General features: G+C 39.1%; 1 protein-coding gene and 1 long non-coding RNA gene across 8 annotated transcripts in view; one reads left to right on the top strand and one right to left on the bottom strand.

The window, feature by feature from the left end:
- The window catches only part of LOC124858793, a 45021-nt gene that overhangs the window by 19728 nt on the left and 10613 nt on the right, over positions 1 to 14680 (top strand). For 3 of the 6 annotated variants that reach the window (XM_047351011.1, XM_047351009.1, XM_047351008.1), the window contains 9 exons: positions 2658 to 2708; positions 4597 to 4701; positions 7783 to 7880; positions 8233 to 8362; positions 8478 to 8527; positions 11608 to 11713; positions 12115 to 12273; positions 13029 to 13146; positions 13491 to 13552. In XM_047351011.1, coding sequence (XP_047206967.1) covers positions 7818 to 7880; positions 8233 to 8362; positions 8478 to 8527; positions 11608 to 11713; positions 12115 to 12273; positions 13029 to 13146; positions 13491 to 13552 — 688 coding nt within the window. In that variant the 5' untranslated portion in view covers positions 2658 to 2708; positions 4597 to 4701; positions 7783 to 7817. The remainder of the gene's footprint in view (positions 1 to 2657; positions 2709 to 4596; positions 4702 to 7782; positions 7881 to 8232; positions 8363 to 8477; positions 8528 to 11607; positions 11714 to 12114; positions 12274 to 13028; positions 13147 to 13490; positions 13553 to 14680) is intronic. The other 3 variants (XM_047351012.1, XM_047351010.1, XM_047351007.1) reach the window with 1 other exon arrangement.
- LOC124858795 overlaps positions 1 to 14680 on the bottom strand; it is a 63256-nt gene that overhangs the window by 42670 nt on the left and 5906 nt on the right. Inside the window, exon 2 of one of the 2 annotated variants that reach the window (XR_007035934.1) lies at positions 104 to 410. This is a non-coding gene — a long non-coding RNA (uncharacterized LOC124858795). Of the gene's footprint in view, positions 1 to 103; positions 1516 to 14680 lie in introns of those variants that run through there. The other variant, XR_007035933.1, reaches the window with a different exon arrangement.

The following is a 14680-nucleotide window of genomic DNA, read 5'->3' as shown; positions in this document are numbered from 1 at the left end:
AATGTGCAGGGAACTGGAAGCGGGATACCAACAGTAAAATAAACAGAACGGTAAGCAAGGGATAACTCCAGATCAAAATTCTTAAATAATAATTCTGCCTTACTGGATTGATGGAGAGATCCGCCAGAATGGGGTGGGGAGACCAAGGGGTTGTTTACCCGTGAGACAAGAGATGGTGAATATTGGTGTGCCAGGATGTTTCTGAAGTTGGTGCAGTGGATGGAGGACGGTGGACAGGGTTCGTAGAAGGAGATCCAAGGAACGAAGGAATCAGGAGGCTGCCAGCCGGTGTGATCCAACGAAGTAATAAGAGGCTTGAGTCTTTGTTCATGGAGCTGGATAGCTTCTTTCCAGAAGATGGTAATCCAGGTAGGGTTCAATGCAGAAGGCAAAGTCAGGTTCAGGTAAACCTGCAAGGTAACAAATACAAAAGTACAATGCAAGGTCAAGACAAAGGTAATGTGGCTTGAGCTGTACCACTAAGGGCAACACTCTGGCAGTGAGTTGCTGGCAGCCTCCTCCTTAAATACTCCTCAGCAGGTAATCAGGGGGATAGAGAACACCTGTCACCTCTCCTCCAGGATCCACGCCATTTAGAGGCCAAGCACAGTAAACAGCACCAAACAAACAGACATGGCACAGATCCTGACAAAATCTAATTTCCAGAGTTCAGTCCTTTATGCTCATCCATCTTAAAATATATGATACAAAAAAGATGGGAAGCAGAAAGAAACAACAAACAGAAGAGAAAGTTGAATGATTTGAGGGAGGAATGAGGGAAGGAAGGACAAAAAGAAGGGAAGGAAGAAGGTCATAAGGGAAATACAAAGGAAGGGCATAAGGAAGGACAGAAGGAAAGATGGAAAATTTGCAAGGTAAGTGACAAGGAATGAAGAAAGGTAAGATATAAGGAAGTAAAGACACAGAAAGATGAAATTAAGGATAAAAGGAATGAAAGGAATTACAGAAGAAAGGGTAGAAATGCATAGTAAAATACGGATAGACAAGACAGAGAGAGGAAAGGAACAAAGAAAGGACAGAGAAACACAAGAAACAAAGAACAAAGGACAAAAAGACTGAGGGAGAAAGGAAGGACTAAGGGAAGAATGAAGAGAAAGAAGAACACAGAAAGGGAAAGACACATTGAAGGAAACAAGAAGAGACACAAGAAACAAAAGAAGGAAAATAAGGAAGGAAGGAATGCCAGATGGAAGGACAGAACATTTAGACATGCAATAGGGAAGACAATCTATGGATATAAATATTTCCCATGCTTATCCAGGCATACAAAATACTGAAATCCAATAGCTGACTTTTCAGACTTGAGAAACCTCACCAAAAGAACAACACAAATACAAAACCAATACATAAATTTAAAACAATATTTTAAGAAATTAAATGAAATACAATGCAGCGAGTAATACTCAATCAGATAAAAAAACCCAGTTTAAAAAGATATGTTTTAGGTTAAGTTCATAGTGCTGGGCAGAAGACCCTGTCCCCTTTGATTTTAGGCCTTGTTCTGGGAACATATTAAACTGCCTAGTATCATGAACGTAGACAGCTCTGTAGAGGCTGAAAAAATAAAGAACTATAAGTCTGAGTGAGCACAGAGATTCACAAATCATCAACAGCAATGAAATCAGATATTGTATTTTCTGATACTTGATTGCAGGGATAGAAAATACAATAAAAACAGGATCGGGCCTAAAATAGAGCCCTAAGGTACTCAACAGCTATGACGGAACACAGATAAAGAACACTGTCATAAATGAATTGAGAAAATGTTATTTGATGAACAAGACAGATGATGTTTAAGTGCAGTGCACCTAATCCTCCTTTTCTAGCTGGAAATGATGAGGTTTATCTTCAGTTAGGATCTTGGTTTGGGGGTTCCAGTTTGATAAGTCGTTGTTAGAATAATTGCACTACCAGAGCAGTTTAGGTTATGAGTCACTGACCTAACCATCCACGCTGAGTTGTTTGCAGTGTTATCACTTGAACAATGCTTCCTTGCAACTCCAATATGAGTGGTGTTTTGGTCACATGTTTAATGATGTGAATCGTTGTGAAACAGCCTGGTGAGATAAGTCAAGGTTGGATCATATTGTGTTGGGTAGATGGTGCCAGAGTCTGCCTCCTATGTTTAATGATGGGTTTTCATGTTTAAAGTAAAAACTCTGCATGACTCCTCTTCTCTGACAAAATGTTTACATCCCTGTCATCGAAAGAGCATGCTTTGTCCATGAGAAGTAAACAATATGCTGTGTCTTAACCTGATGAGCTGGTTCTTCGATGGATTGGCAACCTGTCCTGGGTGTTATTTGCCTTTTGTTATTTAATTTCTGAAAAAGGCAGCAGCTTATACTCAACCCTGCTAAGATAGAAGGTATAGAAAATGGCTGGCTGGCTCAAGAACGGGTCAACATTAGCATGATTCTATTAGCTTGGACAAATGCTGGTGTTGATTTTTGTAAAAGACATAAAAGTAGAAAACAGAAAACCCACAACACCCACCCTTCACTCTCCTCCAAATGTATGGACCTTAACTACCAGAAATTTTAGCATGTATGTTTAATGTTGTGTTTATATAAAAAGGCTTTGACCTACTTCAAATCAAAAATAGTGTTTTCCGTTTTCTTCTCTTTTTGTCACAGGGGGAAGCAATACAGGAATAAACTTTCTATCGTTTACTGAACATGACCTGGGTGAGTCTTTCAGTGGTTCTTGTATTTTATGTCTTTTTGTTTCTATTCAGGAATTGTTGAGGTGAGAGGTAAATGGCACCTAGATCCAGACCATGTGTTTCTTCTCCCAGCTGTTCAGAGTAATGTGTTACCTTTCCGTTTTGATCTTGGTTCCCCATTGATCTGAAATTGCTCTCATTATGTGACATGGCTACAGTACCTAGAATGCCTCACATAGAAATTGCAGAAGTTCCCCTTTGTTGGAGTCTCTTTTAAGCTATTGTACGTGTATTCCCCAAGTGTGGTTGTTCAGCCTTTTCCCAGGTTTTGGGTTGCTGTGACTCAGCATGCTCTCCTCCCTCCGTCTTCTCTCAAAGAGCTTACTTTCTTTTCAAATCAATAGTACAAATGATGAGAATCACATTTCCATATACATTACACAAATGTGCTGAAATGCTATGACTCTACGGCTTCATTTTGTTGTTAATCTTGTGTCTGTGCATCAAAATGTGTCATGGACGACGTGTGAGATGCTCAGTGTTCTGTCAATGATAACATGTGTTGTATAGGAGGCCTTACTCATGTTTTTGCTGTTCTCAAAGGTCATGCAGCTCAGAATGATGACTGATTACATCTAGTTAAATTTAGGCTATATTTTAACATGCTTTTCTGTAATTTCTTTTTATTTGACATTTTTGACAGCCAGCAATACAGTGCCATAGAAATATATTCATATCCCCTGAATTTTTCACTTTTTGTCACGTTACAACCACAAACTGTTGGGCTACATGCACAACACTGTGTCCTGGAAGAAAACATGTGAAAAGCCTGAAAGCACCTTGAGCAGGATTAAGAGGTCCATGGTAATTTTGAAGGAGCTGTAGAGATCCACAGGTCAGGTGAGTTAATCTTTCAACAGGACAGCTATTAGATATGCACTTTACAAGTCTGGCCTTTATAGAAGAGTTGATGAAGAAATAAGTGCATATGGCGATAAACCAGAGGAGGACACAGTGAGAATGTGGAAGAAGGTGCTCTACCCAAACAAGAATCCAATCGAACATTTGGCTGACATGTAAAAACTTTGTATACTAGAAAAATAACACTGCACATCACCCTGAAAACACTGTCTCCACACTGAGGCAGAATGGTGGCAGCATAATGCTGAGGGGATGCTCTTCTTCAACGGGGACAGGGATGCTAGTCAAGATTGATAAGAAGATGAATGGAGCTAAATACAGGGCAATCCCTAAGGAAGACGCATTAGAGGCTGTGAAAGATTTGATACTGTGATGGGGGTTAACCCTCCAGCAGGACAACAACCCTAGACACACATCCAGAGCCACAATGATGTGGTTTAGATCAAAGCATGTCAATGTTAGAATGGCCCAATCAAAGTCCAGACCTTAATACAATTGAGGAGCAAGGGCAAGACCCGAAAACTGAAATTTACAGATGCTACTCCTCCTGTCTAAAAGACTAATTTTTGTAATTTTGTAAAGAAAACATTTGACCCAAGGAGAGCTGAATACAAATGTACAACCAATATTTTTTTTACCAATCTTTATTGGTAAAAAAATTAAATGCATATAGAATTGTAATGATGGGTATGAATCCTTTAGCATCTTTTGGGACTGTGTAAAATTTCCAGAAATCATGGGGTGAGGCAAAGTGATTTTGTCAGAATTTCAAAGGCACACTGTAATGTCTGAGGTTAGCTATATGAAGGTACTCCCATGTGTCTTCAGATGTAGTCGCCATTTCTCTCAGCCTGGCTTCGATAAGACAGTGGCTTGGCATGCACAATATTCTGAATCTGCTTAACTGCAGGCCATATACTCTTTAAGCTAAGTGATGAAGAGACTGTTAGTTAACTGTCCCTCCTTTTTGTGCTCTTCTGCCCCTCCAGGACCCAGACAAGATTCCAGTGCTGACACACATAAACCAATTACACTGTCTTATCTGACTCTTCCTTCATCTTAACCCCCTATCCATGTCAAACTCTTCAGAAACAGTAAGCTGAAATGAGAAAACAAATGCACTGAAGTGATCATGCTAATATTTTTCTTGGCTAGCCTATCCAAAAAGACAACTGCTTTTCATCCTAATCCTTTAACCTTTAAATTTATTTATTTAGGTTGCCACAGTCACATCACTATTCCTGCCATGTGTGGCATGAAAAAGCCAGGGTTAGCTTGATGTCATGATTCCAAGCCCATTCATCTTGCTTGTTATGGTTGGAGAAAATAAATGACCAAGTGATATTTGGGAAATGTAAGAAAAAGTGCTGCCTGTGGGAAAGAATTTGAGCTGTCAGAGAAACATCTCTTCCACCAGACAGACATGCAGGCTAGTGTTTGGCTGGTTGCTCAGCAACTCAATCTACAGCACCTTGCAAAAATATTCATACCCTTTGAACTTATTCACATTTTATTGTACTACAACCACACACTTGAAGGTATTTTATTGTGACTTTATACGACAAAGTCACATAAATGTAAACTCAAAGGATTGTGATCCACGGTATCCTCTGTAGTATCCTCTTTTACTGAATTGAAGCTATTCTTTTTGGTTATATCTCTACCAGCTGTCCGCTAAATGTTTTGCCATAGCTTTCTCAATTTAGGTCTAGACTTTGACTATGCCAGGGGTCTGTAAGCTGCAACTCCAGAGCCACAATTGACTCTTTAGACCCTTCACTGTGGCGCATAATAACTTTGGCCAAAATGATAAAGAATTCAATTAAATTAAATTCAATTCAGTTTTATTTATATAGCGCCAATTCACAAAGCATGTTGTCTCAAGGCACTTCACAACAGTCAGGTACATACACTCCAAGTAATCCTAACAATAGAACAGTGCAGTCGGAGTTAGCTTTTTATTCAAATTGGATAAAAAGTTTTTCTATCTAAGGAAACCCAGCAGATTGCATCCAGTCAGTGACTTGCAGCATTCCCTCCTCCTGGATGAGCATGTAGAGACAGTGGACAGTCACTGGCGTTGACTTTGCAGCAATCCCTCATACTGAGCATGCATGTAGCGACAGTGGAGAGGAAAAACTTCCTTTTAACGGGAAGAAACCTCCAGCAGAACCAGGCTCAGTGTCAGCGGCCATCTGCAACGACTGACTGGGGGTTTGAGAGAACAGAGCAAAGACACAAAAAGAACACAGAAGCACTGATCCAGGAGTACTTTCTATGGGAAGGAAAAGTAAATGTTAATGGATGTAGCTCCTTTAGTCATTTCACCAAGAAAGAAAGAACAGATAAACTCTGAGCCAGTTTTCAAGGTTAGAGTCTGAAATAGATCACATAAAGTTAGTTACCGTTAAGCTCAGTCAATCGCCATGTCTAGGAGAGAGAAAGGGTTAAACACTAAAAGACAGGGCCATGTGGATCATCGGTAGAGGGTGAGCATTAAGTTGTTGCCAGCAGAAGCTCGGACAATTCCCCTCTCCAGAAAGGTGTCACAGGTAGACACAGAGCCAGGCCAGATGTAGCTTCTAGGAAGAGAAAAGAGAGAACAAGGTTAGAAGCTGAAATAACAGCAAATAATGCAGAATTGGAGAGTAGTGTGAGAATGTAGCGAAGAGGGTGAAAGTGGTCATTATGTCCTCCAGCAGCCTAAGCCTATAGCAGCATAACTACACAGATAGTTTCAGTTCAGATTATTTAGTTAAACGGCGCTTATTTACAACAATGTCGTCTCAAGGCACCTCACAAAGGGTCCCACTGTTGGTCATTGTTATACTAAAAACCACAATGATTGGGATACCTCCCTCTGTCAGACTGATTATAACCATTGGAAAAGAGAGGGGGTCATACAGGTAGCAGAAATGGAGGGTGTGTGAAAAAAACGTATTTATTCCCTTTAATGTAAAACGTTGATGATTTTCATTTTGAAAACCTAAAGACAAAACTTAATTGTGTAAAAAAAGTATTTTTTATTTTCAATAGCTATTTTGTTACAGTCATGTTGCTATTTTGGGACTAAACAAGTTTTGGTTAGCTGGACCAAAGGCAAAAATGGCTCTTAGGGTTGTAAAGGTTGCTGACCCCTGCACTAAGTAATTCTTGCACATGAATATACAGATCTGAACCATTCCCTGACTGCCTGTTTAGTGTTGTTGTCCTGCTTGTAGATGGACCTCCACCCCAGTCTCATGTTTTTTGCAGCCTCTAACAGGCTTTCTTTCAGTATTACGACATATAGCTCAATCTATCTTCCCATGAGCGCCATCTTCCCAGTCCCTGCTAAGAAAATGTATCCTCACAGCATGATGGTACCACCACCATGTTCCACTGTTGGGATGGTGTGCTCAGGGTGGATGTGAAGTGCTAGTTCTCTTTCACACATAGGGTATCCCTATCTGTCCGCCATGTTCCTGGGTCTTCTGATAATGTTTGTTCACTTTTATACCAGCAGCCAGAGGGAAGAAGTTAGAAAACTTGAAAGAGTGGACGATCTGGACATAACATGACAGAAGTTGCCTTCCTATGCATGTCTGTTATAAAAGTCAACAAACTGGACCAAACATGTCCCTGACATCCTAACTGCCACTTTCACCAGAAACATTAAAAAGATTCAAGAAATTGTTTATAAAAAAGTGGCATCATTTTAAATGAGGCATCAAAAGCTGCAAATTTCTTTAACAAGTACAGCCGTTGTTGGACCTTTTTTGTGTTGTAGCAGTAAATTTGGAATTAAAATGACATTTTCAATTCAATTCAGGTTATTTATATAGCGCAAAGCGAATGTCTCAAAAGTATCAAAGCACTTTACAAAAAACACACACACACATATATACATTTGGTCAATTCAATCCAATGATACAGACTAGGATTATCAAATAAATCGATATTTCGATATAACTAATTACTCAAAGATAGTCATTTGCCTTAAAATCGACACTAACTGACTAATTCACATTTGCCCAAAATGTCACACCTCTTGCGGCAGCAGTGCTGCAATAACAGCCCAAATATGTTTGCAACGCACTGTAACAGGGTGCATCATTAGATTCCCAAAAAGCTTAGAAGGACTAAATCTAAAACCTTTTGTATTTTAAAAAAAATATTTGTGTACTTCTATTAAGATGACCTGAGCAACAGAGATCTGATTTGTTCTGACATGAAGACAGAGCTTGACCAGCTTCCTAACCCAGCCCTGATGGATGCATTTACCTTCCGTAAGGTATGGCAACACTTCTCCTCATGTCTTCAATATTGCATATCAGATACTGTCTCTGCAGCTGAGTCGTAGGATGGGGAACCTTTATTTCACTTTAAGATAATTAAATCAGTCCCCAGGATCCTCACTTAAAATGTTCAATTGTTCTTCGGAGCAATAAATAGATAATAATTGGGATGCCATATATTACTTATCTGCAAGGTACTTGAAAGAAGTTTCCTAAATAATTTTTACTGACATTTGAGAGTTGTTGAATTCTATAACTATTTGAATTAAGGATACTGGCTGACTTTAAGTTAAGTTGATTAGATAGGATTGTTTTTTACTCTAAAGTAACCAGGGACCTATATTACAGCGACTATTAATGCGCTCCTGCAGTCTTGGAGAAACAACAACTCAGACCTCTGCTTTCCATACATCAACGGAGTCTATAGAGCAGTCCAAAGAAAGAAAAGGATTGCCTCGAGAAAGGCGCATAACCATTGGTGAGTCTGCCTTCACATTATGGATAAATATTATTCATAATGCTGGTTCTACAGCTAATGGGTACTTCAAATCCTGCCTCATTAGCATTATTTTTGCTATGTGTGTTCTATTCAGCTTCGTATGAGACTCATTCTGTGGATCAGAATGGAAACATCGCTGAGAAGGTATTCTAAAGCACCAACAGTGGACCTAAAGGCTAGCGTCAAAACACAGACCGTAGATGTTGCTTGCTGAATATGCTTAGTTAAGATTTCTCCATCTCCCCTGGTATCATGGCAAACAATAAGAATGCGAAAAGTCTAATTTTAGTTTATGCATCCAGGGCTTGCCAATCAAGATTCCTCATGTCCTTCACAATTTTTTAATATTTAAACTGAAAGGACTAGCAAAAAAGAAAAGATCAAATCTAGCTAAAATGCAGGTATTTTTCTGCATTATCAAGGCAAAATTTCCTTTGGTCCCAACATCAGTTACATGTGATTTATTTACGCAAATACTGTATGCAAAGCAAACCGATTATCATTATCGATATTACTATCATAATAATTTGAGGCTTTTAATTATGTATTTTTCTTAAAGAGTGGATGGATAATACAAAATACATTTTCAGTTAGTTTTGAATACAAGACCTGTGTGCACAACAGGAACAACATGCTTCTTCTGGTTATCTGAAATGTTCTGGTATAATTTTGGCTGGACACCCTTCTTATCAGAATTGGTAGAAGCATGACCAGGGCTGCATGGTGGTGCATTTAATAATAATTATCTTTATTGGTCATTGCACATGTACATTACAACGAAATTTGTCCTCTGCATTTAACCCATCCGTTATAGGGAGCAGTGGGCTGCCATTGTGGGCCATGTGAGCATTCTGGGGCTAAGGGTCTTACTCAGGGAGCCAGAGTAGCAAGCTGTGGGATACGAACCTGGCCCCTTGTGTCCCCTCCAGAACACAAACCTCCTGTTCTAACCACTAGGCCACCACTCCCACACTGTTGACAGCACTGTTGCAGCAAGAAGGTCCTGTGTTCAACTCCCGGCCGGGGTCTTTCTGCATGGAGTTTGCATGTTCTTCCCGTGCATGCGTGGGTTCTCAACGGGTGCTCCGGCTTCCTCCCACAGTCCAAAAACATGACTGTTAAGTGGTCTCTCTAAATTGGCCTTAGGTGTAAATCAGTGTGTGTATGGTTGTCTGTCCTATATAGGCTCTGTGTTTCCCTGCGATGGAGGCAGCCCGTAGACTGCTGGAGATAGGTACCAGCTCCCCCGTGACCCACTATGGAAGAAGCGGTATAGAAGATAAATGAATGAATGAATGCTAGCATGACCCCAGCTTTTAAACCAAAGTTATACATTTTCAGTCAGGATGAGGTCGGGATTATTCCAGAAGCTTAATGTTAGATTGGTTTGTCCATTTAGAAACAAGTTTTGAGGATGTTATTTGGGGACCATTGTTGTTGTCTAATTGTTGATTTAAAGGCAAGTATAAAAATCCATCTTCTTCATTTTTCTAACTGTACCACTGACAGTGAAATATCTCAGACTCGCATAATGCTACCACCGCATTGCCTGGCAGGGGATTCAGTGTAATTAAGATTGAAAACCTGAACATGTTTTTCGTCCTTGAGGTTTAATAGTTCAATAAAACCTTTCAGGAAAATATGTGGTTATGTTGATGTACGAAGCTGCAGATTTCAGTTGAGCTTGAAAATGTCATTCTGCAGGTGTGCTTTTCTGCTCAGCATGTTTTCTGTCTATTTTCATGTTAAACAAGCTTCACTGTGGACATTAATCCTGGTGTTTCAGTACTTTCCAGTAAAGGAAAGAGACTGGGTGGCTCTGTGTGGCTCTTGGGTTGTTATTAAACAGCCTAACCAATTACATTCTTATGAGGTAAATAGTTTGTCATGTTCTTGAGACTTTGACAGAACTGGAAGCTCCAACAGGACAGTGATTCTAAACTCACCAAAATCAGTGTTGGAAAGAATTAAGGAAGCTAAGGCTGAGATTCTGGAATTGCCCCAGCCCAATCCAATGGAGAATTGATGGGCTATGCTTGAAGGGTGTCCATGCCAGGAAACCAACATATTTAGGAAAGGAATGGTCAAACATCCAGTCAGATTTATCCCAGTATGCTGTTGATGGCTACAAAGGGTTTGTGCATTTATGTAACTTACTAAAGAACATTTATCCAAATATTAGTGGAAATGTATAAAATATATTGGAGCTAGGATATATAATTTAACTCAGTATGTTTTAGAAAAAAATCTCCCTAAAATTCACATTTGGGCATTCCTGTCTTGTATTTTATAATCTATCATTCCACCCTGGATAAAGAACGGCTCAAATAAATCATTAAAAGCCCCAACTTTGTATGACCTTCATGCCAACGTCTGACTAGAAATGTATCTTACACTGCCATAATTTTTGCAAATGTTGTCTAAAACTATGTCTTTGTATATTTAAATTAGGTATAGTATTGAATATGACTAGAACAAGGCAGATCTTTCACAGTTTATTCAATACCACCCACTATCGTAGTAGAAAACCTTTCCTGGTAAAAGTATGGCTCTCTGTTTTAACCTAAACAGATTTTGCAACTGAGAAAACAAGTCTAGAAAATGTTGTTTCAGTTCTTCAGGCGGTTCTTTATTATGATACAAATACTTTATCGAGCTGTAACATGTCTTAACATGCATATACGGTAAAGTCATACACATTTCTAATTAGATGGTGAGGGAGACAATAATAACTCGCATTTTAATAAGTTTTGTTTTGAAGTGTTGCCAAAGTTAAAACGGCAACAGTTAGAATCGTCTGTTGCAGTTTTCTTTGGCACGGGAAACAGCCAATTAATTCATCTTGACTGAAAGACAAGTGAAATAATGAAAATGAAGTTAAAGTTATATTTTAGAGAACTTTGATGTTCAGCATAAAAGTTGGTATTTTGCTTTACAAATTTCTCAGCTTTAAAAAAGATCTTACATCTAAACATCAGTAAATTATATGCACACACAAGGTAAATAAATTATTGATGTTTCGTTTTAGTGATGTTGGAAACTGCCATTGTCAGTTCTATGGTTTGCTGCAGATGATTAAGATAGCTACTTGTATGAAAGAGATTATGTTGTAAACACTGTTTTGCAGTGTGTTTATAAAATAAGGTTTACATTGCACGGCTCAGTTGTCATGTGCTGCAGTGTGTGGTACGAGCAGCATGTATGCAGCCTCTCCCTCTCCTCAGGATTTACACAAGCAAGAGGCCAAATCCCTCAGTGAGCTGAGCACAGAAGAAGTCTGCCAGTGGTTTACCAGTGTTGGGCTGCAAAAATGTCTCCCTTTAATCAGAGGTAAAAAAAACATCATACTTTAATTCTCATCACTCTGTGTTGGTCTGTAGCAGAATCATGCATTATGTATCATGCATAACCATTATGTCATTTTAAATAAAAAACATACTTTTGATGAGCAGCATTAGGTTCAGAATGCAGATTAACAGATAATTAACCCTGACACCAGCAATGTAAAACTAAGCTAAAACTTGGTGTCTTGATTAAACCTGTAGGTATTTGTGTTTGAACATGGCATGTTCTTAATATGTTCAGAAATGCAGAAATACATACTTGCCTTTTAGAGAAACGTGTCATTAGGAGTGTCTTTTGTTTGTCATATACTAAAAAAAGTTGGTGGAAGTACATCTAAAACGTCTTGATGTATGTCTGTTTACAATGTCTACTTTCTTCTCTTTTAGAGGCTAAACTGTGCGGATCTGACATAGCCTCTGTGGATGCCAACACTCTGGACATCCTCCATATCAGCTCACTGGAGGACAGGGAGCGATTGCTGTCGGCTATTTATAATGAGCTCCACCCTCCCAGCACCATCACCCAGACACTTGAATCTTTGCTTGGTATTTTTCATCCCAATAATTAGGGATGTCCCAATCAAGTTTGCTTCCAAATACTGATCAGATTAGCCATTTGTGGATACCACATCTTAAGATGATACCACCTTAAATTTAGTACAATAAATGCCATATGTTTGCCTAAAATAACATACAGACAAATACGTTCGCAGATTTTGTTCCTGCTGCTATCATATGGAGCAGCTTACTGCTTATTGCAAGGCTATCGCTAGCATGTTCATCTTTACTCTCAGCTTTAATATGACTGGTGGATGATTCAGCACAAAAATATGAAATTGCTGTTTCCAGTTAATTGTACACAAACTTGGAGAAAAGTTACTTTCCTGCTTAATAAACTTTGTTTCACTTTGAACATCTGAAATGTGAATGGCCGGTGTTTCAACTGCACAGAGCAGGTCGCATGGCACATCATCCAATAGTCTCTCTTGCACTGTAAACATCATTTACGATTAGAGAAAACTCACCTTTGGTTAACAAAATTATGTAATTAGTAATTAAGTTTTGTAAACCGTGCAGTTTGGTTGTGCAAAATGCAATCATTACAACTCTTTGGATAAAACTACTGGTTGTGGCTGACATAACATTGCAGGCAGCCCTCCAACAACTAAATTTGGTAAGGAACTTGGATGCTGATCATTAAAAACGCCTTGACTGGGACATCAGTCCTTTAATATAAAATGCAAGTTTTAGACCAGACTAATTTATATAAATAAATGTTGGCCTGTTTCATTTTTACCCAGAGTCTTTAGGGCCAAATAATGTAGAGTCCTTCACCGCATCCATGGCATCCATGAGAAGGTCCACGTCCTCTACCCATGTAAGCTGCTTGAATATGAATCGCCGCTCTCTTAAGTTCAGGTAAGGGGGAAATACTCTATAAACCTCATACACAAAATAAAACAAACCTGCAACAGGTCTGTAGCTACTATTTAGGTTGTTTCTACAAGAGGAACATTATGTGTGATGATATCGATATCAAAGCCCTTCAGGCAGACACCTCTGCCACATTCTGTCCCAGTTCTTGCATGCTACCGCATTTGACAGGGAGAAACCTATAAGGAACCTGCTGCAGATATTTTAATTAGTTTCTGCTGCGGCTTCCCTAAAGTACTGCCAATAACCACACATTGCACTGACAACAAAACACGACTTAAGGAATAAACAAGTGTGGGTTTTAATCTTCTGGTTTTGCTCAACAACAGGAACAGTAGCCAAAACCTCATGGCAGCAAGGAGTTCTCAGATGATAGAGATCACAATTAACGGTGAGTTAACAAAGTCGTTTAAAGCTTAAATATTAAAAATGTATACTCACAGAAGTAGAGACATAAAGAAACGCGTGGCTTGCTAAGTATTTTTACCCCTGGCACTTTTTCCTATCTTGACACAGTATGGCAACCTTCAATGTATTTAAATAATTATTTCATTTAATAGAAGAAATAAGTGCATTATTCTTAAATAACATGGTGCCACAAACTACCTAATTAGTACATAGACTATATCTGAGAATCATTTATTGTCATATAAATGCAAGGAATGGCCGACAGAGATCTACAGCTCAGGTGAAAGAATCTATTGAAAGGACAACTACTGGTCTCCTACACTCCACAATTCTGGCCTTTATGAAAGAGTGGAAAGAAGAAAGCCATTGTTGAGAGTAAGCCATACGAAGTCTCATTTGCAGTTTGCTATCGGCCAAGTAGGGGATATAAATGTGGAGGAAGGCAGTCTGGTCTGCTGAGACCATGACTGAAACTTTTGGCCTTCATGCAAAATGTGAACATCATCTTGAACACACCACGGTGAAACATATGGTAGCAGAATCATGCTGTGGGAATGATCTTCTACAGCAGGGACAGAGGAGCTGGTCAGAGTTAATGGGATGATGAATTAGGCTGAATAGAGGGCACACAAAAAAGAAACTAATCTGGACTGGGGTAAGAGTCCACCTTTCAGCAAGACAACAAGCCTAAATATGCAGCCAGAACTACAGGGGAATGGCCCAGTCAAAGCCAAACCCAAATCCAACTGAGAATATGTTTCAAGACTTGTAAAGAAGTCTCTGCCTGTGAAAAGCTGGTGGAGGCAGACCCAGAAAGTTTGCCACAGTAATTGGACCGAAAGGTGGTTACTTCAAAAGTTTAACTCAGCCGTGATATTTACAAATGAACGCCAGACTTTTCAGATTCCTATCTGAAAAAAAATGTTGTAAACGTGTTGTTTCCGTTTACTTCACAATTATGCACTACTTTGTGTTGGTCCATAATCTCCCACTAAAATGCATTAAAATGTGGGGCTGTAATGTGATCAATGTGAAAAAGCTGTAAGGGTATGAATACTTTCCCTGTAGGCAACATAATCTTAGTGTTATGAGCTCATTGGATGTATCTTCA

The sequence above is a fragment of the Girardinichthys multiradiatus genome, chromosome 22 (genome assembly GCF_021462225.1).
Source record: "Girardinichthys multiradiatus isolate DD_20200921_A chromosome 22, DD_fGirMul_XY1, whole genome shotgun sequence".
NCBI classification, from domain to species: domain Eukaryota; kingdom Metazoa; phylum Chordata; class Actinopteri; order Cyprinodontiformes; family Goodeidae; genus Girardinichthys; species Girardinichthys multiradiatus.
Note: the sequence above shows the minus strand (reverse complement) of the source record. Positions and strands in the feature narration are given on the sequence as shown.